Source organism: Pieris napi, chromosome 12, assembly GCF_905475465.1.
Source record: "Pieris napi chromosome 12, ilPieNapi1.2, whole genome shotgun sequence".
NCBI classification, from domain to species: Eukaryota; Metazoa; Arthropoda; class Insecta; order Lepidoptera; family Pieridae; genus Pieris; species Pieris napi.
The window spans coordinates 9638706-9666610 of record NC_062245.1 but is presented as its reverse complement, the minus strand read 5'-3'; the positions used below and the strand labels follow the sequence as shown (position 1 = coordinate 9666610).

General features: G+C 32.0%; 5 protein-coding genes across 13 annotated transcripts in view; 2 read left to right on the top strand and 3 right to left on the bottom strand.

The window, feature by feature from the left end:
• The window catches only part of LOC125054366 (E3 ubiquitin-protein ligase HECW2), a 77369-nt gene extending 62995 nt beyond the window's left edge, over positions 1 to 14374 (top strand). For all 4 annotated transcript variants that reach the window (XM_047656212.1, XM_047656211.1, XM_047656213.1 and 1 more), the window contains 6 exons: positions 6404 to 6604; positions 7252 to 7518; positions 10174 to 10339; positions 10824 to 11036; positions 11548 to 11714; positions 13251 to 14374. In XM_047656212.1, coding sequence (XP_047512168.1) covers positions 6404 to 6604; positions 7252 to 7518; positions 10174 to 10339; positions 10824 to 11036; positions 11548 to 11714; positions 13251 to 13509 — 1273 coding nt within the window. In that variant the 3' untranslated portion in view covers positions 13510 to 14374. The remainder of the gene's footprint in view (positions 1 to 6403; positions 6605 to 7251; positions 7519 to 10173; positions 10340 to 10823; positions 11037 to 11547; positions 11715 to 13250) is intronic.
• A 358-nt stretch (positions 14375 to 14732) lies between these two features.
• On the bottom strand, positions 14733 to 16658 carry LOC125054369 (plasminogen activator inhibitor 1 RNA-binding protein-like). Its single transcript, XM_047656220.1, has one exon. It carries the CDS (start codon positions 16481 to 16483, stop codon positions 15314 to 15316), a length of 1170 nt encoding a protein of 389 aa, XP_047512176.1. The 5' UTR covers positions 16484 to 16658; the 3' UTR covers positions 14733 to 15313.
• An 872-nt stretch (positions 16659 to 17530) lies between these two features.
• LOC125054919 (glutamine synthetase 1, mitochondrial-like) lies at positions 17531 to 19027 on the bottom strand. Its single transcript, XM_047657071.1, has one exon. The coding sequence runs from the start codon at positions 18879 to 18881 to the stop codon at positions 17661 to 17663; it is 1221 nt and encodes a 406-aa protein (XP_047513027.1). The 5' UTR covers positions 18882 to 19027; the 3' UTR covers positions 17531 to 17660.
• LOC125054920 (glutamine synthetase 1, mitochondrial-like) lies at positions 18909 to 20311 on the bottom strand. Its single transcript, XM_047657072.1, has one exon. The coding sequence runs from the start codon at positions 20248 to 20250 to the stop codon at positions 19099 to 19101; it is 1152 nt and encodes a 383-aa protein (XP_047513028.1). The 5' UTR covers positions 20251 to 20311; the 3' UTR covers positions 18909 to 19098.
• Positions 20312 to 20923: 612 nt separating this feature from the next.
• LOC125054852 (DNA-directed RNA polymerase III subunit RPC9-like) lies at positions 20924 to 27411 on the top strand. 6 transcript variants are annotated; one of them, XM_047656983.1, is made up of 5 exons: positions 20924 to 21090; positions 21354 to 21430; positions 21585 to 21705; positions 26874 to 27026; positions 27290 to 27411. In XM_047656983.1, exons 2-5 carry the CDS (start codon positions 21423 to 21425, stop codon positions 27377 to 27379), a joined length of 372 nt encoding a protein of 123 aa, XP_047512939.1. In that variant the 5' UTR covers positions 20924 to 21090; positions 21354 to 21422; the 3' UTR covers positions 27380 to 27411. The 6 variants fall into 6 exon arrangements, with proteins under 6 accessions (XP_047512939.1, XP_047512940.1, XP_047512937.1 ...); XM_047656984.1 differs by having other exon boundaries at positions 20924 to 21093; positions 21366 to 21430; XM_047656981.1 differs by having other exon boundaries at positions 20924 to 21093.
• Positions 27412 to 27905: the final 494 nt, after the last annotated feature.

The window sequence follows — 27905 nt, the reverse complement described above, 5'->3', positions numbered from 1 at the left end:
GATATGTAAATTAAAACATTGTATGACTCAATTGCATTTATGTACATGACAGGATACAACACAATGGTAGAGGGATGTCCACTCAACCCTGACCCCCTATAGGTGCTTAATTAAAGGCAACCTTTTTTCACAAAAAGGTGCAAAATATAAAGGGTGAATTTATAATTTGTAGATTTGTATGAGTCATTTCGTATTTATTTTAATTATTAGGTCCTTTCTACTCTATGTACTTTAGTATAATAAATTAAAGTACATTGTTTAAAACTTTAAAAGATTGAAATTAAATAAATGAGGATAATTTCAAAAGTAGCTGCATTGTAAATTTATAATAGTGTCTTAGAAGGCATGATAATTTTCATTTAAACTATCATTTACAAGTGGTATTCTCATGCAAATAGTAAAAACCTTGGTCTGCTTAATATTTGTATTCAGTAATTTAAAAAAATTCTACAATATACACCTAATATTGATCACATTATGTATGAAAGATTGTCTATGCATTCCGGTTAACCAAGGATGGCACCTTGGAAGAGAATTAATCGTTCTATTACAAATCAAAAATTATAATCGTGAATTAGAGTATATAAGCAACTTCGTCTGCATGGTCAATATAGAACTATGGACAGCTTCCGTAGATAGCAACGACGCTTTTATTACGAAAGATCCAATGAGTCAAAGCGTATGTCTTTAAAATCCTTAAACGTAAATTTATATTAATTCTGCGTCTAATGAAACAAATATTAAGTATATATTATTGCGCTACTCGCTATTATAAACTAGTTACCATAACAAAACAACTGTGTTTACTAACTTCGTAACAGAGCATAAACTGTACCAAAACTAATTACGTAATTAACGTTATGAGAAGCGCTTAGCTTACATATTAAATAATATTTCAGGCGTCAAGGTCCACATTGAGTAGCACAGTCGTACAATGCGTTCTTTTGTTTTCATGTTAGCGACGGCAGAGGAAGTAATTTGTAACGAAATTAAGCACGTATTCGCTTCGATTTTGGCTGAGGTCGGAGCAATGCCACCTGTTACATAATTTAGTGTAATACATTCCACTTCTTAAATTTAGTTTTTTGTAGCTTTGTTAGAACCAACTTGCGTGATATTGGATCGAGATATAAACACGTTTAAAGGATTCAGAATTGTTAACGTGTTTGCAAAACATACGTGAGGCAAATTTATAACTGACTGAACAATAACGTGATAGTCAATTGTTTTTTGTGTTGACTCTTGGTGTACTGTATTGGCTAATCATGGTTGATCACTTTGAGCATCTCCTTAACGGCATTTTCTTTTACGAACTAGCGTACTGTGGAATAGGCTCCTGGTGAAGGTCTTCCCTGGAAAGACAAACAAATTGTTTCTTTGTCTATTCTTACGATTTTCAAAATCAATACCATACAACGACATTGGATATTAGGATTCACGTTTAATAAAGTCAAATCATTTATTTCAATTAGACCATCTAAAATGGCACTTTTGAACGTCAAAAAAAAATACAAAGAAGATTCTAGTTGCCCCTTCCAAAAGGTAGTTTCGTGTGGAGAAGAATGGGCAAGAAACTCCACACTTAGGTACTCTTTTAAAATAGGTTTACAATATTTTGTTACATTTGTTAAATAATTATATGTGAAGACTATGTACTCTTAGAATAAACTACTATACTAAAAAAGTTAGTATACATGTTCCTCACATATTTACTTACTTATTAATAACTTCATAACTATACTTTCGAAAATTGTATAATAAGGTTGATATTATAATATCGCTACAACGCCAAGGGCCAGACATTTATTAGTATTATTAGTGATTATTATCTTATTTAATCGCGGGAAGAAATCAACTCAGATCCCTGTGATTATAGTGAAAAATATACGATTATATCATAGATAATAGAGAACAAACGTATTTACTTGACACGGATTTTATTCGAAAAATATTTTATACCAAAATTGTAGTAATAGATTTCCTAATTAGTTTTGAACTAAAAAATAGATATTTTAGGCGCATTGTTATGTTGTTATTTGAATTAAGTATAGTATATTGTCTGATGTTTAAAAAATCATAATCTGTTCCTAATTTGCTATTGACATGTTACTGTTAAATGTTACAGTCAGATTAAGCTAAAATTTAAATATTCTGTAAATATTGCATTTTTAAAGTCTTACACAACTGTAAAGTTATTTGCTCTAGACCTTGTTTAGTTGCATTTAGTAAAGAGCTTATTACGTATAATGTGATTTTATGTAATTGTACTATTGTTATAGATATTTATCTCAATCTTTTATAAACGAAGTCGCCAGCAGCTGCTAGTAAACGGTTGTTACAAATGAAAAGGGTTTTCGTCCGTTACATTTTACATAATAATTACACAGGTGTCTTCAAGTACATTATATTTCCGGGTATATTTAAAATAACATTTGGCAAATACGTTGGCAATTATCTTCTGCGATTGTCGTGTTCAATGCAAATCATTTGACATTTTCATGTTCTTTATAATTAAATTGTGTAATCATGCTCCAAGTAATAAAATAGCTAAAAAGGCTATTTTACTTTGGTGTAGGTAGGTTTTATATATAAACAAACGTAACGTATACGATATATTGAATGTAAAAAGGATTGAATTAAATTCTCAAAATAAAAAGTATACATGACAGACAGAGGCGGACAAAATCTTGAAGCGTCAGTCGACAAGATGGTCGAAGACCCTTGTAAATGAACACCTGTTGCCGAAGAAGACCAAACGAATGTGTACCTAAAGAATAATGAAACAGGATCGAAAGTGTATTTTTCATACGTCACTGTGTTTTAAGATGCGTGCGCGCAGCCCGAGGCTCATAGCGCGTGCGCCTTGAGGGAATGCCTCCTATGGTCATTAGTTTTTTGGAAATTGGGCCCTCAATGATATATGACTGGGATGTGTCGGATGCTTTTGTAATGACTACGGTGAATGTATTATTATGAGTGATTTTAACGAATTTATATTTTATTGTTTTTTTGAAACGCACGTATTAGTTTTTAGTGACGTTGACTTTTACTGCCTGATTTCATTTGATGTTACAAAGGATGCTGTGAGAAAATTTGCACGCTTTACCGTGTCTGTACAATTGACACGATTTTCATACAGGTTACTAAGTATTGACAAGTCTAAGAAATTCAATCATCTTTATAGGATATTATATTCGCAATACGAATTTTCAAGTCAATTGCTCCATTGTTATTCTAATATCGATACAGCCATTATCATACCCAAAACAGTTAACTGCCCCTATATTGTCATGATAATAGCTCCATAATCCTTCATTGTAGTCGCTATATTTATTTCAAGGCTGGCCTATATAAGGGTCAAATTATATTCGAAGAATCGGTGTTATTGGTTTATGCATGCGCCGAAATGTTTGGTCTACTACTGCTTAAATCAAAATCAGGTCTGAAAGAATTTTTGTATTACTTACTGTTAAAATTAGCAGTGTGTAAATTCGTGTCATGAATATGTGCAGCTTAAAACTTTGTTTTATGCGTAATTTTTGATAATACTTCTATCTCTTCGTGTCTTATGACCTACATATTTTTTAGTTCATTAAACCTGCGTCAAATCGATATTACCTTACTTTATCGACTGGGCAATGATGTTGGCAACTAAATATATCTAGATTTCGTATGGAATGCTAGTATGTATTTCCAAAGTATTGTTTGAGTTTTCTTTCTAGTTAGCTTCCTTATATTTTGTTAAGGTATACCTTCCACCTAGTAGCCTTTTAATATTTTAGTATTAAGGTAATTAGTATTAGATAATTAATATAGATAATCAATATAGATAATTTTGAACTTGGGTAGATAAAAAAACAAAATGATGTCTTTAATTTGTAACTACTAATTAATTTATGCAGAAACGTTTTCCATAATGCATTGGCAATAGCCCTTTGATTTCTCAATCCTTCGTAAGAGGTTTCCTAAGAACGGATACATTTATATTATCCATGACATCGAACATTAGTTTCCTATATTTATTAGGTACCTCAATAACAAATACATTATAAATAACGTTTTGGTTTTGTCTACATACATAGTTAACATTTGGGTACTAATTTTTATATTGAACGATTATTTTTGTTCGTTTTTATACAGCTTGGTAAAAATACCTTGGTATTGTTTCGCAACTATGGTCATTCTGGTCCGGATTTCCGTTTTTTAATTAAAAATGTATTATTGCGTGAATCCGCACGTTTTAAGTTGTAGGTAAAAAATTTTTCTGCATTAAATAATAAGTATTTCTACTGAAAAACCTAGCCTTAGCAACTTTCCCTTGTGTGAATCTCAGTTTTCTTCTCAATAAATATTTGCGCACATTATCTTGTCTTTAATCAAAATGTTTATTTAAAATTAAAAAATATATATAAGGAAAAATTCAATTATAATTATTTTATGATATTATTAAAAATATAATGGAGCCAGCATAGCAGAACAGTGTTATTACAAAAAATATAGCCATTGTTAGTTACTCGTAAAGTAAATGTTACACATTTAAAACTTTGTTTCGGATTTTGGCTATGTATGATTCGCTCATTGGAAGGGATTCTTGCCTTAGGACAGCCGCTAGTTGAAACAATCTCTACCTTTTATTATATTAATACTCGCGCAACAAGGATGTACAGTTTAGTTCAGAACTTATCAGCAGTATTCATTTCTAACCTATTTGGCAAGAGTACTTTTGTATAAATAAAAACGTATGTATAATTTAATATTAGTCCTTCGTGTGAATACAATAACAATGGGTCTAATCTCCTAAAACTTCTTTTAACCTCTTAGGGTCGATTCGACCAAACTTCAATTTATACACGAGTAACTATACCAAGAATAATTTATTCCATGATTTTAATCTCGAGTAAATCCATAGTCGTTTGTCCACGTAATCGATAGTATAATTGTGCTAGGAATAACAATACGCGAATAGCAAGAGAATGGTGAACGAAAATAAAACTCGGCAAATAAATGTTGTTCTACAACGGGACAGTGTAAGAGCATACATCATGTCAACTCGATTTTGCCGTATTATAGTGTGAAAAAGTAGCTTTTAACAGGTGTCAAACGACAACAAAAAGTTTTTATTTCTTGTTTGTTTGAGGCTTTCGTCTAAAAAGGAACTTCTGTTGAGCCCAGTTGAATTTCATTCTAATATTATAGAAAATAAAAAATCTAAAAACAAATAAATAAATAATAAATTGTTTAAACGTTTCATTATACAATGCTAGACTATTAATTTAGTGCGTTGCGTTGACTTGAAATTAAAACACAGAATACATATTTGTGAAATGACAGAAATCAGCTGATTGGACTGACTGACGCCATTAAATTATTCTAGGAATAGCTGTTATTCCGTGCGAAACGGCGGTATAGTAGCAATTCCCGAATAAGCCCACTATTCTTAGAATTTGTAGTTGGTAAAACGTAAAATTGATTTACTCTCGATTAACTGACGATTTATTCTAAGATTAAGATTTACTCTTGTTTGGTCGAATCGACCCTTAGTTTACTAAATAATTGCGCTTATAACTATAGTTTAACGCCTTACCTGATTGTAGTTTTCATCTACTAGGGTGACACGATAACAAAAGAGTTTTTGTTATAATGAGCAAGAAGTATGTAGTTATCTTATTCTATGCTCTTTGAAGATATGGCAATAGTTCTTTTCAGTTATATAAAAAAATGTATCTCATAAGTATTATAGTAATATTACAATCGAATCTAATTCTGCAAAATTCTACCGGAGACGCATATACGTATATAGACCGACGATTGTCTTAATGCTCTACGCTCTGTTAACATACACTTTCACAGACAGTGATCATCTTGGTTAAGGTTACGGCTACATACAAGTAATTATAATGCTTTATATTGGGTAGATGGCCTAACTCTTACTTATGCAAATTTTTATATGAGTGCCATAAATAGGTAGGTTTCAATTCGCTGTAAATATAATCATGAATAATTTTAAGCACCTCCGAATATTTTCTGATCATAAGATTTAGTAAAAACAAGATTACTACCGAATACAAGACAAGGCCAGGGCCGTCTTAAACTAGGCTGGGGCCATTGGGCACAAAAGAATTTGGGGCCCTTTTGGAAAGTAAAAAAAAAAGCTAATTATAATAAAAAAATTTTTACTAAGTATGACCATTTAGGTGATCAAATACAGTATGATATATTATGTCGAAATTGTCGGTGCTTCGGGGCCCCCTAAGAATGGGGGCCCTGGGCACGGGCCGCGTGTACCCTTATGGTGAAGACGGTATTGGACAAGGCGCCAATTTTATTTTTGACCTACATCGAAAAACTAAGAATTTGGTTTTCAATTTACAAATTAACTAAGAAGTTTTATATCTCTTTCCAGCCTATTCGAGCAGGAGATCATGAGCTACGTGCCGGCGTCAGGATGTAGTTCCAGTGTGGTCCCATCTCCTGTTGCGTCGCCAGCCGCCGCAAGGAGTACCAGGGCCCCAGCGCCTCAAAGAAGAGACTTTGAGGCCAAATTACGCGCCTTCTATCGGAAATTAGAAAGCAAGGGTTATGGACAGGGCCCAGGGAAGCTAAAGTGAGTTATTTATCGATTATATTTATGTTTAAAATAGTATTTAAAAAGTAGATTTCTCATCCAAATCAATCGTGATGTTTTCATATTATTAAACTATAATTTTTAATGCAATAGGAAAAAATAAATGTAGTATTTCTTTAATAATAACGCTGTATTTACATTCCGCTTATCGTTTTTTTTTTTACAGTTATACCTATTTTTATACGAAATAATATACATTAAATATTATATAATAAATAAAAAATATTTGATTAATACTTACATAAACTACTTACTTACATAACAATATTGCTTAGCCAAAAATGGGCCCAACTCAGCTTTAAGCTCCTGTCACTAGCAACACTGATATTCAGTAGGCGAGGATTTCGATAGATAAATATAAATGGAGGCTTATCATAAAAATGTATAATGGGATATATAGTGGCTTCAGCATCTATCATTTCTGTCGGTCTCGTAGTAGGTTCGATCTCCGGCTGTACAATGGACTTTCTGCATCGAACACTCGCTCGTACGATGAAGGATTACATCCCAAGGATCTTAAATCCAAATCCACGACACACCAGAAGACTGATCACCTACTTGTTTATGAAATAAATTATCAAAACAATTATAAATAAGTTACTAACTATTAACCCTGCAAATTCCAGATTACACATACGCCGTGAACATTTACTGGAAGATGCGTTCAGGCGAATTATGTCGTGTAGCAAAAAGGAACTGCAAAAGGGGAAACTATGCGTTACTTGGGATGGCGAAGAAGGTCTGGACTATGGTGGACCAAGTCGGGAGTTCTTTTTTTTACTATCAAGAGAGCTGTTTAACCCCTACTACGGGTTATTTGAATATTCCGCCAACGATACATATACAGTTCACGTGTCACCGATGTCGGCGTTCGTCGACAATCATCATGAATGGTAAGTTTTTAATATTTATTAGGTACATATGTTACTAGCGGATCCGATAGACGTTGCCCATCCCGCATACAAAATCTTTCAAATCGGTCAGTACAGTAGAATTATCTATATATGTAAGCTATCCTATCTTTTAAGGTAGATCAAACTGCACACGGTGTGCAAATTTGATTGAAATCAGTTAAGTAGTTTAGGAGTCCATAGCGGACAAACAACGTGACGCGTTATTTTATATATATTAAGATATGTAGTCTTTATGGACTTAAGCTTAAATGTTTCTAAATTTTTGGGTAGGTAAAACCAACTAATGTAGCCTATATTAAAGATATATCATTAATACACTGTAGTATTTGACAAAAATAATATAAAAAAATCTCGAATAGTATGCCTAGTACAAAAACAACAATGGAAACAAACTTAAAATGCCAAGCGGCGTAAAAAAATATATATAAAAAAACAATATGAAAAACATCTATTGATTTCTAGTCAATGTTTTGTTTGTGTAAACAATTATGTAAAATTTATTAGCATTACTTAACACTAACAATGGATGCAATTGCAAAGAACAATTGTTACAATTATGGTCAATAATGAAATATATTAAGTAATTAATTGCAAATTTATCCATTGCAAGATCTCTTTGTATACGGAAGGAATAATAAATTTTCTTGCACGTCTCAGTAAAAAATCAGAAAGTACATTTTTATTAAAATCCAGTTTACAACGAGTAACATTTTACATACTATTAAAACAAATGCTATTAATTTGTATTTCAAAAAATATACGATATAGTGTTTTATTATTAATTTAATTTGCTATTACTACAGTATCATGACTTGGAAAAAATATTAAACGAGTGATTATTTTTCCGTGTATAAATCCAAACATCTGCTTTAACCACTAAACATGAAGGCGTCCAAAACATTACACAGAGATAGCAAAGCCTTTCTATACATACGTACATGTTTGGATACTTAAATTCTAAACGCATTATTTAAGCGGTCAATGCACCGTTAAGTAAGGATATAATTGTCATTAATTCACCCACTTCCGCTGATTGTGCTTTTGTTAAAACATAAACAATGAGGCCTTACAACAGCGACATCTATTAGTGTCGTTGCTAAATTCAAAATCTTACAATTCCGTGTTACTCAACAAATTAACAATGTTATCAATACTGCAGGTCTATTTGTAAGGATTTTTTATTTATATCTAAAATTGCCTAGTGACGAACCTACGAATTTTCGAAGTTCCTAAGTTGAAAACAGTATTGTAGTCGTATTTAGTATATAATATTTACATTTGCGAGACAATATTGTACAACTTTGTAGCTTCAAATGGCTTATTTTTTAACAATGACACTAAAATATTTTTGACATGTAACTGGTTCTGGAACTGATTCATTTGTCATAGTATATAACTTAACTATACGATTATATAGGTTCATATATACAATGTTTTAAGTTACTTCTTATACCTACCGATTTATAATTACCGAACGGTAAATTAGGGACGTCACCATTCACTTAAAGTAATTAGTCCGAAAGTGCTTTCTATTTGTACTTTGCCTCAAAGAAAAACAATTTCGTTATCATAGAAGCTATCATTAAATTGAAGTGTTATCCTAAAAGACAACGTAACTTGTTGGGCCGTCTAGTGTATTTGGGTTCATGTGTTTACTTGACAGGGAAATCTTTATTGCAAAAATCATTTCTCTGTAAATCGTATCGACTGTTATTTTAGTGGCGCTACAACCCTTAAGATCGAAGCTCAGATTTCTGTATTAGCGTGATCATTTGTTTTTTGTAATAGGGAGTTGATGATCAGTCTGAGTCTGACACACGCCGTCTTATGGCTCTAAGGCATGCCCGTTTCCTAACGATGTTTTCCTTAGTGAGTGCTAAATGCTTATTCAGACAGAAAAGTCCATTGGTGAAAAGCCGGGGTTCGAGACTCGCACGCTGAAGCCACTTGGCCAACACTGTCACGAGCTAATTGCATATAATATATTTATGCAAATATGAGTATTTATTTAGTGTATACTCGGAGTAGGTAAACTGTAAAGCATTACGACGATAACGCTACAGGTCTCTCAAAAATGCCAGAAAAAAACTTTTAGTTATAATAAAGCAATGTCACATTAATCTTAACCTATTCAAACAAGTAAACAAAGTTATGTAATATAAAGTATGCCTTTACGTCCCAAAACGGTCAAGTTACACATATCTAGTTTCCCAAATAATAGCGCGTTTGCTTTTTTTTGTTCCGTCACCCGATTCTCATGTAATTGTATATTATTTGTGACTTCATATAAAATTACTTATACGTTACGCTGAACGCAGACTATAAGTGAGTAAAGCTTTGTAAGGACTCAAAAAAATTCAATAAACGATAGTAAAAAAACGGCAGTTTTACCAACAAAATCGGTAAATTTATGTGTAAATTGGATCGTTAAGAAATTATAAGGCGCAAATATTTTAAAATAATAGGAAATTGCAAAAATGTGTATGGATTTTCGTAGTACTAACTTAATATAAAAAGGAGAAAGATACGTAGGTTTTATGATTCTTTGTCCTCACCTACCCAATTACAAAAACTAAAAGATACCTACCTACCTACCTACATTTATGGAAATATTAAAAAAAAAATATTCTACAGGTTCAGATTCTCCGGTCGCGTCTTAGGCTTGGCACTCGTCCATGGTTTCCTTCTAGAAGCGTGGTTCACGCGTGCTTTATATCGGGCGCTTTTACGTCTGCCACCAGCCCTTGAAGATGTGGATGCCTTGGATGCACAGTTTGCTGCTTCATTGCGGTGGCTACAGGTCAGTTAATATCATGAAACATTCTTAGGTGAACAATGCCATGGAACTTTGCTTAAATTTTCATATAGTAGAACAAGATCTATATCCAATTCTAAAATTTCATCTATTTACTATGTAAAATGTGAAACAATCATAAGCATTATTAGCATTATATGTGCCTAAATATGAGGGCAAAATTCGTGTAGTGTATTCATTAAACAAGGTTGTTTAAAAACAGTGTACCCAATTATGATGATACATATACAACGTTATTAAATACAATATACACTACAAAAACAAATTAATTGTGATACACTGTTTTGAAATTAAAATGATGCATTATGACACGTAATCCTTCAATTTGGTTACGTTAAACAAAACTGAAACATTACTTTTAAAATTTGTACATCGTAATATCAATTACCCTTTAATGCTAATACATGAAAGTTCTCAAAGGAGACAGGACTTACTTCGCCCACGTTTTTAATACATTCTTTTTTTACAGTCGGCACGTTGCGTCTCATCGCTAGAACTAACCTTCGCGGTGTCAGAGCGACTTGCGGACGGAAGAGTGTTAGAAAGAGAGTTAAAACCTGGCGGAAGAGATGTCGCAGTCACAGAACGAAACAAAAAGGAATATTTGGAGAAACTGGTTAGATGGAGAGTGGAAAGAGGAGTGGCGGAACAGAGCGAGTGGCTTGTCAGGGGATTCCACGAGGTTAGTGACAGATTTTTATTAACCTACATCGTAGGTATGTTTTAACATTTTGTTAGACTAAATCTGGAGTCGAGCTCGATTGAAGAATTTGATAAAGTAGATACTTTGAATAAAGAAGAAATTCTCCAATACCAATAATCTTATTGGTTAGAATTTCTCCTTAAATATAAAAGAAAACGAATTGTTTTTTTAAATGATTTTTTTTCGGACAAAACCTAGACCCAAAAAGTTTTTTGGTTAAATGACAAATTTGATATTAATTTATTAGTACAGCTGCCTTCTTAATTAAACTGTAAACGTCTTGCTACATGAAGAATCAAACTTCTGAGCTCCACGTAAAATTTAATTTTAAACCAAGCAAATTCTTACTACTCTTGACCTATCAGATACGTATAAATGTATTCAAAACTAAATCTACAATTTAATGCAATGTTCTCAAATTGTGCTAACCAAAAATAAACGAATAGATTGAGCCAGGTGTAATAAATCTAATAATTATGATATTCTCCAGGTGGTAGACCCACGACTAGTCGGTGCATTTGATGCCAGGGAACTGGAACTGGTGATCGCAGGGGCGCCAGAACTGGATGTAGCGGATTGGAGAAATAACACTGACTATAGAGGAGGATACCATGACGCACACCCTGTCATTATCTGGTTTTGGCAGGCTATTGACAGGTAATTTTTAATTAATCATATATAATAAAAACAATAGTATACCCTCTGTTTAACCGACAAAATTAAGAAATATTACCAGTGTCCTTAAAGGCGGAGGAATAATTTTTAGATTTCCTAATAGGTCATGCGCAAAATCCCACGCAAGACGGTCCGCAATAAACACAGTAAATTACAAAAATAGTATAAGTAATCTTTAAGGCCCTATCCCAGCACGAATTGCTGTGTCAGTATCTTGGGGTGGACTGCGAGGCGCAATGGAGAGCGCACTGAGGCGCGCCGGCCCGGAGTAACAATTACTTATGTAAAACATTAAATTAATGTAATTTTATGTTTTTTTTCTGAATTGGATTACTTGGCTTGCTCTAAAATATATCGGGTAAATTTCAAAATCATGTTCATTTTCGTCATATTTTTTTGTTCTATCGAGCGAAGTTATACTACAAGAAACAATGACGAAAATTGGAAAGAAACAATGTACTTTTTTGGAGTTTGGCGACCAGATGGCTTAAGTTTATTTTATGCTACACAAATGCATGAAAAATCTTAGTGTTGCTCGTTACCGCCAGGGGCCGCTGTAAGATTTTTTTACACGGATCTACATTGTTTAATGGCAAAGCTTTTATTATTTATATTCTTTGTAACTATTGCTATAAGTATCAGATCGTCGAAGTAGACCGACCTGAAACAACCCTGTCGCTGCATCTTTGAAATAATTTAATTGATGTGTGTATACCAATACATACACCATCAAATAGAACAACCAAAAACAATGCAAGTATTTCTGGGTAGGTTCTACAGGTTCACCCTTACAGGTAGTTTTATAAGAGTGCACTAGACAAAATATATTTTTTTATGCTGAAGAACTAATCTAATTCTATAATAACCATTCAAAAGCAGAAAAAATCTCACAATATTAATATGGAATTGTACTACACTAACGAGTTTTAAAATTTATGTTAATTAAGTTAAACCTAGCTTGTCAAGGTCGCGAATATACATATAACCAGAAATACCTGTCTATAAAGAAAATGAAACTAATTTTTACAATATTACTGTATAAAAGGATTAGGTCAAATATTACTTAATACTCTTTATTAATAAAAATAGGCAATTTATTAATAAAGAGTATTTTATTTAGAAAATCAATAACAATAGATATAATAAAAAATTTGGTTGTAAATTAATTGTAAGTCATAATATATTTCAAAAATGTATTTTAATTACTAGTTACCTTATATCAAGGCCTTCAATTTTGTTGGGTCATCTATGACGGCCATTGTGGTTAGTGATAAGATAGTTGTAAAACCATGTGTGATACCAACATATTCTGATTAAGAATTTTTTTTTAAATATCACAACTAATTTTGAATACGCCGTTCAAATTTATTATAATATAAAAAACTATGTTATTTTAGTGCATATATGTATGTTACCATAATAGTTAGTTAAAAATAAAACAATTATTAAATTATATATAGGTTATGTAATGTTATGTCCATGAAATATTATTAAATTAAAATCTATGCTTTTTTACAGATTTTCAAATGAACAACGTCTACGTCTCGTACAATTTGTCACTGGAACTTCATCAATACCTTACGAAGGATTCTCTGCCTTGCAAGGATCTATCGGACCCCGAAAGTTCTGTATTGAGCGGTGGGGACGAGTAGAGTCGTTGCCAAGAGCTCACACCTGCTTCAACCGCCTAGATCTGCCTCCATACCCAACACCTCAGTTATTACATGAAAAATTACTTTTAGCTGTTGAGGAAACAAATACTTTTGGAATTGAATAAATGTCAAAATATTATTGTGTAGGCAACTGGCTTAACAAGTCTTGTATTGTGCCCTTATAATTATGTATGATAAATGATAGTAAGGCCGATATAGTGTTGATGCACTCAATGTCTATATATAACTGTCGTATAAAACCCTATATCAATATAAAGGCCACTTATCTGTCAAGGTTTGTACTTTACTGCTTTTATTTGTAAGATAATAATTGTATTGTGGCTGTGAAAAAGGCCCCAGGGCCAAGATTAGTTTTTAGGTATGCTTTATGTCACTAATTTATAACATGATCAAAAATTATTTATCAGCATTACTCAACATTATTCTACCAAAATAATACTTTAATTATTATTAAGAGTTATGTTAACGTGAATACTAAGGGATAATTAAACTCTTTATCGGCTAAGACAGAGAAGCTATAGATTCTTTAAATAACATCCATTTCCTAGTCAACTAAATATAAAAAGTATAAAAAATTGGCAACAAATATAGTATTGCTTTCCCTGTAGATATTCTTAATTTATATTGTATTAGATAAATAATGAGAATATGTGGATGTTGTGATGATCGCTAATATTGATGTTCCTCATTTATTTATAAAATGTACAGAACACAGAATTTCTCTTTGGTAATGGTAAATGTGAATAAAAAATAGCATTTCCTGAGAACCTTATTATGAAACTTTAATTTAATGTAAATATATTATTTATTGTGCTTGTATGAATGATACACAGGTGTAGGTATGTTTCAGTAAGTTATATATGTTAAATATTTAAACTACCTTGAGTATTGTTTTATGTAAAAAATTCTATGTAACTTGTTTTTGTGTGAAAGTGATAAAATGTGTCAATATACCTACTATATTAATTACATCAATACTTTTATTTAATCCTAAACCAAAGTCATGTATTTTGTTAACTGGTTAAAGAAGTAGCTGTACTTTCAGCACTACAGCTGCAATAGCAATATACCAAGTGATCCAGTTAAAATGAGTTACGGAATCAAAGGCAGAAACTAGTTTATATCAAAAAAGAAAAAATTGTACAAAATAAAATATGGTCTATCAATGTGAAAACTTCATAAACCAAGCAGATTAATACTAGTAAGATCACCATTAAGGCAGTTTGTCTAAAAGCTGATATGGATATCATACAAATGCTTTATAGTAGGGGGAGGAAGGTTCATGAGTATGTTATTTGATTGTGAAAAGAGTAAAGAAAATTCAATATTTCACACTTACAAAATGTTTATTTTTCAAAGAAGTTTGTGTAACAACAAAAATCAACCTTGTTATTTAAAGACCTTATCTTTTATAAATTTTAAGACTATTTACAGATTAAGTTTGCATTACTTTGCCAACACAAACTCACGACAAAATGCAACAAGGGTTATTTTCACAAATACTCTAATCTAAGTTGTGACGGAGTTAATTCAATATAGCATGTCTCAGTCAAGAGTTTAAAATCTTATTCATACAACTTATTAAAAAGTTAAAACCATAAGCTGATGCGATTACAATAAAAAGCTACTGTTATACTTTATGAATCATAATGCATTACTGTCGCGATCTTTTAAAACAGAAACAACCTCCCCCTCATCACTGCCCGAGTGCGCTTAGTCAATTCCCATCACTAAAATTTACTCTCTCGAATCTTAGCAAAGGTTCATTGTCAACACTAAGGCTAAAATTCAATGTAATATAATACACATTGTAAATATTTTGTATATTTACTTCAAAAAAATAACAGTACAGTAATTTGTATCTCTATGTATTCTGAGTAAGGGGAGTAAAGGCTCACTGTTAGTAGTCTAGCTGAGAGAGGGGAAATCCTTGCTGTCATCGACCTTCGGAGGAGTCACCTGCGAACGCGCAGTGGGCCGGGGCTCCTCAACAGGGACCTCATCGCGTGGCGGCCCGCGCCCGCCTCTACCGCGTCCGCCCCGACCGCGGCCGCGACCACCTGGGGCGCCACGCCGCGTGCCGTCGCTGAACGTGAACTCGATGCCCAGCAGCCGCTTCTGACGACCCACGCGCTGCGGATAGTCAGAAATGTCGTACTCCTCATCGCTATCATCGTCCTCGCCTCCTTCCTTCTTTTTCTCCAGCATCACCAAGTTCTTCCATTGGCTCAGATCCTCACCCTCGCCGGCCTTGCGTAAGTTGTACTGAGGCGCGGTGCGTTGAGCGTTTCGCAGCGCCTTGTACTCATCCAGCGTCAGCTCACGAGGCTCTTCCTCGGTAGGCACCGTGCGCTCCGGCTCGGGCTGCTGCCCATCCCCAGCACCTACGGCCGGGGCCTCCGCGGGCTTCTCTTCACCGACGTCGCCGTCGGATCCAGTTTTGTTCAACTCCTCCTCCAAGTCGTCTTTGAGAGTGCCCCAGTTATGAGGGCCCCCTCCTTCACGCTTGTCGACCGGCTTAACTCCCGTTTTGTCGGAACCCGACCGCCTATCGAACTCACGTTTTCCCCTGTTGTCAAAACCAGGCCTAGGACCGCGCTGTCCTTCGCGGGGCTCACGAGGAGGCCTCGGACCACGACGCTCACCTCCTTCAGAGTTGTCATTGTAATTGCGTCGCTCAAAGTTAGGTTTGCGATCTCCAAACTCACGACGAGGAGGCCTAGCTCCTTCTTTGCCCTCTACGGCTCCGTTCTGAGGACGATCTTCGCGGCGACGAGGCGGCGGACGTTCCGCATTGCGGTCGTTGCTCCGCGCCGGCCCCTTGTTTTTTTGTTGATCGCCACTCTTATTTTCCTGAGACTTCACATTTTGAGTTTCCTTAATACCTTTTCTCACAACGACATTGCCGATCTTAGGTTTGGCCTCAGGTTTGCCCTTATTTTCTTTTTCGGCCTCTTTGGTCTTCTTTTTTTGCTCTTTTGCTTGCTCTCGCGCTTTTAACGCATCCAGAGGATCGGACTCATCGTCCAAGAAAAGAGCATATCTATTCACAATACCCACACCGTAGGAATTCTCCATTGTGATGGAGTAGATATTTTATCTACACAAAAACTGGATGTGGTTGGATTAATTTAACACACTTAGAAAGACGGCATTTTGCTGTTTATTGATTTATTAATATGGCGGACAAACTAACACACTGTACGCCATATGACGGCAGGAATAGAGAAAAGAATGAAAATGGCCGCGATTCAGATGTTGCCAGTTTAAAAAAATTTAATTCCTTCATTCATAGATTATGCAATGCTTCCAGCCCACATAATATTTTACAATTTACGGTGGTAAAATTAAATAGTTTATTTGCTTTTAAGTATACAATATATGTTTGGTCCAGTCTGAATAAATTTAATTCAACACGATAATATGCAATACAAAGTACATGACCTTAATTTCTAACGGCTTTTTTATGTGGAAATGCGACTGACAATCAGTTTATTTTTACAGCTGCAGAAGCAAGTGATTTCCCACGACAGTCCACTATAATTGCCGAGTTAGCCTAATTTTTACCTACAAAATATAATAGAATTTATTGATTTGCCAATTTAATATACACAGTCTTTCTACAAAAATAAAAACGCTACAAATGGCAATTCTTTATGTACAAAGACAATCTCAGTCAAACATAAAATGACAGATTATAAAGGGTTCATATTTTAGAATAATAATAGAAAATGCGAGACGGCAGAGACCATTTTTTAAATACGGTAATTTGCCAAAGGGAGGCGATATTATAAACTTATATACATTCGTTAAATGTGGACTACGTAACGTCTTTACTGAATATTCAATATATGTGGTTGTTTACCATACATACCATATTATATACTATTATAGATGACCTTTCCGTAGCTCTGCTTCTGTGTAGCGGAGAAATCAAGATATTTTTTTTTAAGTTTGATAACTATATAAAAACGCATGGACTATGTAAGCAGTCCATCTACCGGTATTTTATCTTTATTATCGGAAACAATTTCATAGAAACTTGAAGTTTTAGACATCCGATAAAATTTATTGATTATTATTGACTTGTTGAGAATAGAATTAATGAGAATATAAACATGCTACCAATATGTATATATAATATTTTATTACAACGGAAAATATTACATTGTATAATTTAAATATAAAAAAATATTAAATTTCTTGACAATCAATAAAAACTATACTATTGAATTTTAAACTTTACATCGAAACTTCACTTACAACATCCTTTTTTGCCGCCGCCGCCTCCACCTTTAACAGATCCTAAGCATGTATCCATCAGTAAACCGCATACTAAATAGGGATCGCAATCACCGGCTGGTCTTCTATCTTCCATAAACCCTTTACCCTTTTCTTTAATATTTCTTCCCAATCGAATAGAAGCTTTTCTATTTGCTATTCCCCAAGAAAATTTATCGAAGGGTGCAGTTTCAAACTTGCCTGATAGACGCATTCTATTAGTTTGTTCATCGTGTTGATAATTCTTCATGTGCTTCATATGATTTTTTTCTAGCCTTTTAATACATTCCTCAATAAAAGCATAGCCCCCGTCATTCCTCATTGTTTTTGTACTAAAGTTGTGATGCATGCCGACACCAGGATGTTTTGGCCCCATTGGCTTTGGATGATAAGTTATTACAACTCCATAATCTTCAGATATTCTGGACATTATGTAACGGGACATCCACATATCATCAGGAGCTTTTATCCCAATTGTAGTTCCTATCTGCCACTCCCAGCATGCAAACATTACTTCTGCGTTAGTCCCTTCAAAATCACATCCTGCATAAAGACAAGCTTTAGTGTGGGCTTCAGATATATCCCTACCTGCAATATACTTTGCACCGATTCCACAATAGGAAAACTCATAATTAACTGCAGGAAAACCACCGCCTTTTGGCCAGCCCAAACCCCATCCATCGACATCCAACATTGTATACTCCTGTTCCAAACCAAACCATGGCTCTTCAGCTTTGTGAAATTCACAGAGGTCATTACAAAACTTTCTGTGGTTAGTTTTAGCTGCTGAACCGTCACCCATATATACTTCCGCTAATACAAGAACATGAGGCTCCAATCGAAACGGATCGCGATAGACAGCACACGCTTTCAGGTTAGTATCGGAGTTTGCAGTTGTTGCTTGTCCAGTAGAGCTGCCATCAAAAGCCCAGCCTGGTGCGGCATCGGCACTATATGGAGTACAAGATAGAATCCTATCCTTGCATCTCATATTAATACCTGATCCATCTATCCAGCAATAAGTTGCGAGAACTTTATTACATGGCATTGGAAGCCGCATATACCTGTCCATTACTTTCTTGCTCATAATATGATTTATAGACTGCTTGAGCATATGTCGATTTGAAGATACACGGACATTTTTGAAACTTTGTAAGATAGGGCTCCGTGTGATGCATTGAATCAAAGATTCCATAATAATCTTTATTTTTTGTTGTAATATTTGTAATATTAGAAATATTAAATTTTGTATAACTTAAATTTGTACAGAAAATTTTTGTTAAGACTGTTCTAAAAATTTTAGTTATGTCTAATAATTTTTTAAATGGTATATTCTATTTTCGAAAAGGTTTGAATTTTTCAATTGTATTGACCAGCCAGAATATTAGAATATTATTTAAACTTTTTTAAATCTATTCTACGTATATTTCTCCAAGGAGAGCGCATATTCTATATGGGTCACAATCACCAGCAGGTCGTCTATCTTCGAGAAATCCTTTTTTATTTGCTGCAACGTTTCTTTGTAATCTGACAGATGCTCCACGATCTGCTACAGCCCATCTACATGAATCGTATGCTGCAGTTTCAAATTTACCGGTTAGTCTTTTTTTGTTTTCTTCCCCATCCATGAGACCATAATTCTTAATAAGCTTAGTGTGTCGTTCACATAAAATATTACACACTTTTTCAATTTCCGTTAACCCTCCATCACTACGCATTGTTTTTACGCTAAAATTATGATGGCATCCAATACCTGGCTGGTCTTTTCCCATCGGTTTTGGATGATAACTGATAATGACTCCAAAATGCTCTGCTATTCTATTTAAGATATATCGTCCAAGCCATAAATCATCAGCAGCTTTAATTCCTAAAGTTGTGCCTACTTGATACTCCCATGAACCTTTCATCACTTCAGCATTCGATCCCGCATAATCCAAACCAGCATAAATGCAAGCTCTTGCATGGCACTCCGCGATTTCTCTCCCAGCAACATGCTCTCCAACGCCACAGTAAGAAAAAAGAGATTTCGTTGTGGGATAGCCTCTGCATTTAGGCCAACCTATGGGCCACATATCAAAATCGAACATTGTATACTCCTGTTCTATACCAAACCAAGGTTCTAGGTTTGATATTTTACTTAGTATCTTTGCACAATTAGCTCTGTGATTTGTAGCGGTCGGTGTACCGTCTCCATAATACGTCTCACATAGTACTATTACGTGAGGATCCATACGAAATGGATCACGATACACTGCAGATGGTATCAATACTGTGTCTGAATCTTTAGTTTTAGCTTGTCCTGTAGAACTGCCGTCGAAAGACCACTTTGGCACTGAAGAAAGTTCGCAAGGCAGTTTTTCTAATACTCTATCCTTAGAGCGCATTGTTATGCCACTTCCATCAATCCATACATAAGTTGCTAATATTTTATCCTTTGGTAAAGGTAAAGATATATAATGATTAAAGTACGTATCCAATGGCGCAGTTGTTCTTTGACGGAAAAAAATGTCTCCCTTTTTTTGAAAATTTAAAATTTTAATTCCAGCACTGTATAATTTCAACATTTTAATGCAGACGAGGTCGAAATAAATGAAATAATTTGTTTTTTCAACAATATTAAAAATCTAGTAGGTTTTAAATTCACAGAATAATAAAAACTAGTATGGAACTTTTAATCAGTATCTCAATGGCCTTAGCATCGGCTTTTAAATTTATATAGAAAATAAACTTAGTTTCAAATTTTGATTAACTTTGACGAAGTATAGTCATTCACAAAAATAAAGGTTTATTTACGACTTCTTTTCAAATATTATGATTTAGATAAGTATTTCCATGAGGTGGGACACCATTGTTAAGTTAAAAGTTATCACTCTTGGAACTACATTATACTATTTTTTTTGCAATATTTTATAGGTTCTAAATATAATTTTCAACTGCAAAGATTTTCAATATTTCGTGAAGGTTTTTATAATCCCGTACGTACCTGTTTTTAAAACTACATTAAAAAATATATTATAAAACCTTCCACAAATAAAATATGCTCAGTAATTACTTAGTTAAATTTGTCCTTATTCCCTAATGATAAAGTCTATCTTTTTTTAAATATACTAGAGAGATATTAGAAATAAATAGATTCTCAACTTAATACATCCTAGCATGTAGTATATCTATACATATCTTTGTGCTTCTGTGAAAATTTTTAAGGTCTGTGACATTTAGCTATAGAGTATTTACATATAAGAAGACGTCGTGTGACAAATGTCAATTTTTATTTTCTAGCATATGAAAATTTTATTTTATGAATTATGAATTAATTCTGTCAAGCATTCCTATTTTTCGGGATAAAGAAGTAGTAAAACTGTAAAAAATTACGTAGGGTATGAAGAAGTAATAGATAAGACGTGGTGGTATGGTTTATTACTTTAGTCTGTGCTAAGGGCAAATAAATTATATATAAAATAGTAATAATAATTCATTTAAAATGTCAGTTACCCTGATTTCTATTTTGTGATATCTAATAAAATTTAATCCTACTTCGAAATCGTATGATAGGTCAATAAATATATTCTAAATCATACGCGTTCAAAAATTGGAAATTATTAAAAAGGTTATTATTAATTAAAACTACTTATTATTTAGTAGCTTTGTTTTTATATTTTGTTTTTAGTTTTATTTGCAGAAAGGACACAAGACGAAAACATTGATAATTAAAATAAATCTGCTTGTTTCAGTCATAATGGAAATGTAAGTTTACCTTATAAAATCTGTCTATAAAAAACATAAGTTTAATAGCATACCCAATATTAATAACTCTATTTATTAGTCTTGCTAAATTTAAGATTTACCTCTGTTTATGCTACTTAAGCTTTAAGTATTAATGGTTACATTCTTATTCCAGAATAAATGCAAATACTGCATTTCTATCAAATTTTGAAGTTATGCAAATTTTGCAGCAATTAAAAGATAATACTCAAAAAAAGCACAAAAGAGAAGCATCTCTAGCAACTGTTACATATGAGGTAATATTTTTTATTTTAGTACTAATTAGCACATTTTATTGTAACATAACATACATTTGATTAATCTGCTTAATAATACCACATTAATACTTATCAAGACATAAGAAATACCTTAATATGGTGTGTATCCTTTAGTAGGATATAGGTTTGTTCTTCTTGTGATTAAACCAGTTAAAATAGTCCAAAAATTTGTACTCAATTTTAATGCCGTAATAAAATCCTTGTTGGTGATTTAGTATTCTATGTAGTAGATACCGTATAGGTATATTATAGGTAGCCCAAACCCAAGGAATTATTGTTACCCTGAGAATCTATCTTAGTAGTACGGGAGGTAGCAACGTTTGAAAAAAAAGAATTTTAGGTCAGCTGATTTTGTGATATGTCTTCCTTCTTGCACTTCCGGTTAGAGTCTGGGCAATCTGGCTGGCGGTAGTGGTTGCGTTCATTAGTGCGCATCCTATCTGTCCAGGTAAAAATCCTGGATTTTAAAAGCATTTTAAGAAGCGTAATTTTTAATTTTTCGTTTTTAAATACGTCTACCTGACATACTTTTTTTATTGCCAGACATTTTTCACGTTGCTAACTATGTGCCAGACGCGATTTTTAGTTTTATTTTTATAAAAATTTCAAAGCATTTTAGAATGTCTGTAATTTTAATATTATGTTATTTAAATATAAGAAAAACTGAAAATGAATTTGCCAGACATTAATTCGGTTGTTAAGTCTTGAATTAAAATGATAAAGTTTTGCAGTATGATGAAGCATTGCATTTTAAGAAGCGTAATTTTTGATTTTTCCTTTTTAAATACGTCTACCTGACATACTTTTTTTATTGCCAGACATTTTTCACGTTGCTAACTATGTGCCAGACGCGATTTTAAGTTTTATTTTTATGAAAATTTCAAAGCATTTTAGAATGTCTGTAATTTTAATATTATGTTATTTAAATATAAGGAAAACTGAAAATGAATTTGCCAGACATTAATTCGGTTGTTAAGTCTTGAATTAAAATGATAAAGTTTTGCAGTATGATGAAGCATTGCATTTTAAGAAGCGTAATTTTTGATTTTTCCTTTTTAAATACGTCTACCTGACATACTTTTTTTATTGCCAGACATTTTTCACGTTGCATGAATTATTCATAACTTACATTTAGTAATTAAGACAATTTAAATAAAGTGTTGATTATTAATTTTAATCTAATTTTATATTCCTTTTTATGCTCGTACTACAAGCATCATACTGCAATACTTTATCATTTTAATTCAAGACTTAACAACCGAATTAATGTCTGGCAAATTCATTTTCAGTTTTCCTTATATTTAAATAACATAATATTAAAATTACAGACATTCTAAAATGCTTTGAAATTTTTATAAAAATAAAACTTAAAATCGCGTCTGGCACATGGTTAGCAACGTGAAAAATGTCTGGCAATAAAAAAAGTATGTCAGGTAGACGTATTTAAAAAGGAAAAATCAAAAATTACGCTTCTTAAAATGCAATGCTTCATCATACTGCAATACTTTATCATTTTAATTCAAGACTTAACAATCGAATTAATGTCTGGCAAATTCATTTTCAGTTTTTATTATATTTAAATAACATAATATTAAAATTACAGACATTCTAAAATGCTTTGAAATTTTTATAAAAAAAAAACTTAAAATCGCGTCTGGCACATAGTTAACAATGGGAAAAATGTCTGGCAATAAAAAAAGTATGTCAGGTAGACGTATTTAAAAAGGAAAAATCAAAAATTACGCTTCTTAAAATGCAATGCTTCATCATACTGCAATACTTTATCATTTTAATTCAAGACTTAACAATCGAATTAATGTCTGGCAAATTCATTTTCAGTTTTTCTTATATTTAAATAACATAATATTAAAATTACAGACATTCTAAAATGCTTTGAAATTTTTATAAAAATAAAACTTAAAATCGCGTCTGGCACATAGTTAGCAACGTGAAAAATGTCTGGCAATAAAAAGGTATGTCAGGTAGACGTATTTAAAAAGGAAAAATCAAAAATTACGCTTCTTAAAATGCAATGCTTCATCATACTGCAATACTTTATCATTTTAATTCAAGACTTAACAATCGAATTAATGTCTGGCAAATTCATTTTCAGTTTTTATTATATTTAAATAACATAATATTAAAATTACAGACATTCTAAAATGCTTTGAAATTTTTATAAAAATAAAACTTAAAATCGCGTCTGGCACATGGTTAGCAACGTGAAAAATGTCTGGCAATAAAAAAAGTATGTCAGGTAGACGTATTTAAAAAGGAAAAATCAAAAATTACGCTTCTTAAAATGCAATGCTTCATCATACTGCAAAACTTTATCATTTTAATTCAAGACTTAACAACCGAATTAATGTCTGGCAAATTCATTTTCAGTTTTCCTTATATTTAAATAACATAATATTAAAATTACAGACATTCTAAAATGCTTTGAAATTTTCATAAAAATAAAACTTAAAATCGCGTCTGGCACATAGTTAGCAACGTGAAAAATGTCTGGCAATAAAAAAAGTATGTCAGGTAGACGTATTTAAAAAGGAAAAATCAAAAATTACGCTTCTTAAAATGCAATGCTTCATCATACTGCAAAACTTTATCATTTTAATTCAAGACTTAACAACCGAATTAATGTCTGGCAAATTCATTTTCAGTTTTTCTTATATTTAAATAACATAATATTAAAATTACAGACATTCTAAAATGCTTTGAAATTTTTATAAAAATAAAACTTAAAATCGCGTCTGGCTCATAGTTAACAATGGGAAAAATGTCTGGCAATAAAAAAAGTATGTCAGGTAGACGTATTTAAAAAGGAAAAATCAAAAATTACGCTTCTTAAAATGCAATGCTTCATCATACTGCAATACTTTATCATTTTAATTCAAGACTTAACAATCGAATTAATGTCTGGCAAATTCATTTTCAGTTTTTCTTATATTTAAATAACATAATATTAAAATTACAGACATTCTAAAATGCTTTAAAATTTTTATAAAAATAAAACTTAAAATCGCGTCTGGCACATAGTTAGCAACGTGAAAAATGTCTGGCAATAAAAAAAGTATGTCAGGTAGACGTATTTAAAAAGGAAAAATCAAAAATTACGCTTCTTAAAATGCAATGCTTCATCATACTGCAAAACTTTATCATTTTAATTCAAGACTTAACAACCGAAGTAATGTCTGGCAAATTCATTTTCAGTTTTCCTTATATTTAAATAACATAATATTAAAATTACAGACATTCTAAAATGCTTTGAAATTTTTATAAAAATAAAACTTAAAATCGCGTCTGGCACATGGTTAGCAACGTGAAAAATGTCTGGCAATAAAAAAAGTATGTCAGGTAGACGTATTTAAAAAGGAAAAATCAAAAATTACGCTTCTTAAAATGCAATGCTTCATCATACTGCAAAACTTTATCATTTTAATTCAAGACTTAACAACCGAATTAATGTCTGGCAAATTCATTTTCAGTTTTCCTTATATTTAAATAACATAATATTAAAATTACAGACATTCTAAAATGCTTTGAAATTTTCATAAAAATAAAACTTAAAATCGCGTCTGGCACATAGTTAGCAACGTGAAAAATGTCTGGCAATAAAAAAAGTATGTCAGGTAGACGTATTTAAAAAGGAAAAATCAAAAATTACGCTTCTTAAAATGCAATGCTTCATCATACTGCAAAACTTTATCATTTTAATTCAAGACTTAACAACCGAATTAATGTCTGGCAAATTCATTTTCAGTTTTTCTTATATTTAAATAACATAATATTAAAATTACAGACATTCTAAAATGCTTTGAAATTTTTATAAAAATAAAACTTAAAATCGCGTCTGGCACATAGTTAACAATGGGAAAAATGTCTGGCAATAAAAAAAGTATGTCAGGTAGACGTATTTAAAAAGGAAAAATCAAAAATTACGCTTCTTAAAATGCAATGCTTCATCATACTGCAATACTTTATCATTTTAATTCAAGACTTAACAATCGAATTAATGTCTGGCAAATTCATTTTCAGTTTTTCTTATATTTAAATAACATAATATTAAAATTACAGACATTCTAAAATGCTTTAAAATTTTTATAAAAATAAAACTTAAAATCGCGTCTGGCACATAGTTAGCAACGTGAAAAATGTCTGGCAATAAAAAAAGTATGTCAGGTAGACGTATTTAAAAAGGAAAAATCAAAAATTACGCTTCTTAAAATGCAATGCTTCATCATACTGCAAAACTTTATCATTTTAATTCAAGACTTAACAACCGAATTAATGTCTGGCAAATTCATTTTCAGTTTTCCTTATATTTAAATAACATAATATTAAAATTACAGACATTCTAAAATGCTTTGAAATTTTTATAAAAATAAAACTTAAAATCGCGTCTGGCACATGGTTAGCAACGTGAAAAATGTCTGGCAATAAAAAAAGTATGTCAGGTAGACGTATTTAAAAAGGAAAAATCAAAAATTACGCTTCTTAAAATGCAATGCTTCATCATACTGCAAAACTTTATCATTTTAATTCAAGACTTAACAACCGAATTAATGTCTGGCAAATTCATTTTCAGTTTTCCTTATATTTAAATAACATAATATTAAAATTACAGACATTCTAAAATGCTTTGAAATTTTCATAAAAATAAAACTTAAAATCGCGTCTGGCACATAGTTAGCAACGTGAAAAATGTCTGGCAATAAAAAAAGTATGTCAGGTAGACGTATTTATAAAAGAAAAATTAAAAATTACGCTTCTTAAAATGCTTTTAAAATCCAGAATTATTACTTGGACAGATAGGATGCGCACTAATGAACGCAACCGCTACCGCCAGCCAGATTGCCCAGACTCTAACCGGAAGTGCAAGAAGGAAGACATATCACAAAATCAGCTGACCTGAAATTCTTTCTCGAAAACGTTGCTACCTCCCGTACTATAGATTTCTACAACAAATCTAATTAAATGAAATAAAATTACAGAAAGGATTCCAATTTTACTTGATATTAATAAAAAATAATATATTATATACTGCTAGACTGGCCAAAAATGTGACTTGAAATATATTAAAACAATTTATTTTTTGTTTAAATGTATATCAATGTTTTGATTTGTACTAAACATTTATTTTACAGACTGTCAGATATTTACAAGACACGGAATGTCAACATCAAAGTAGTGAAAAAATAAAGAATTTCTTAGAATCAATAAAGTCATTTAAATTGACCAAATTAGAAAAATTAATGATGATCAATACACCACCTAGGACAGAACTTGAAATACAACTGGTAAGAAAAATTTAAATTTTAGTAAACCACATATCATATTAATATTTTTTTTTAATTTTGCATTCTTTAATTAGTGTACCAATAAAATAAATTAAATTGAATTAACTATTTAGAAATGTAACAGTAATATTTTTTATTTTAAATAAATAATAAATGTATTCCTTAAAATATACATGTTATACCTAAAAAACCTAAATAAGATTTTGGATGGTGATTCAATAGTCAAGTAGTACCCAAAAACATAATATTCTCATATGTTTCAGATTGTTCAAGAGAGTGAAGAACGGTTATCAGAAAATGATGTAAAACAGATTATTGTTGCAGCTAACGAAAACTTTCCACAAGCTAGTTAAACTGAAAGCAATTGTTGTTTTTCTATTTAAAATTCGAGGCTTATAATTTGATTAAGCTTAATTAATATACAATACAATGCATAATCACTACATAGTATAAAAGAAAGTTGCTTTCTCTGTCCCTATGTATGCTTAAATCTTTAAAACTACGCAACAGATTTTGATGCAGTTTATTTTTAATAGATAGAGTGATTGAAGAGGAAGGTTTAAATGTATAATAACATCCATTAAATATAGATGGAGAAATACTGTTATTTTTGAGGTTTCTAATGTGATGTCGTAAATCGTAAATAATTACATTTTTTCCGCTTACATTGCGAACCCTACGAGATTTATGAAAGTAATGTATTAAGTATTGTACACATTGAAAAGGTCTACAGAAAACTCCGCGATGGGATATGTCTACCTCTTATGGATATCCCAATGAAATTTTTTTGTCATTTACTTTTTACGACAAATAATGGCTTATTTTGGAAGCGATTTTAACCAATACAGCAATTAATCCTTATCCAATCAAATACCTTAA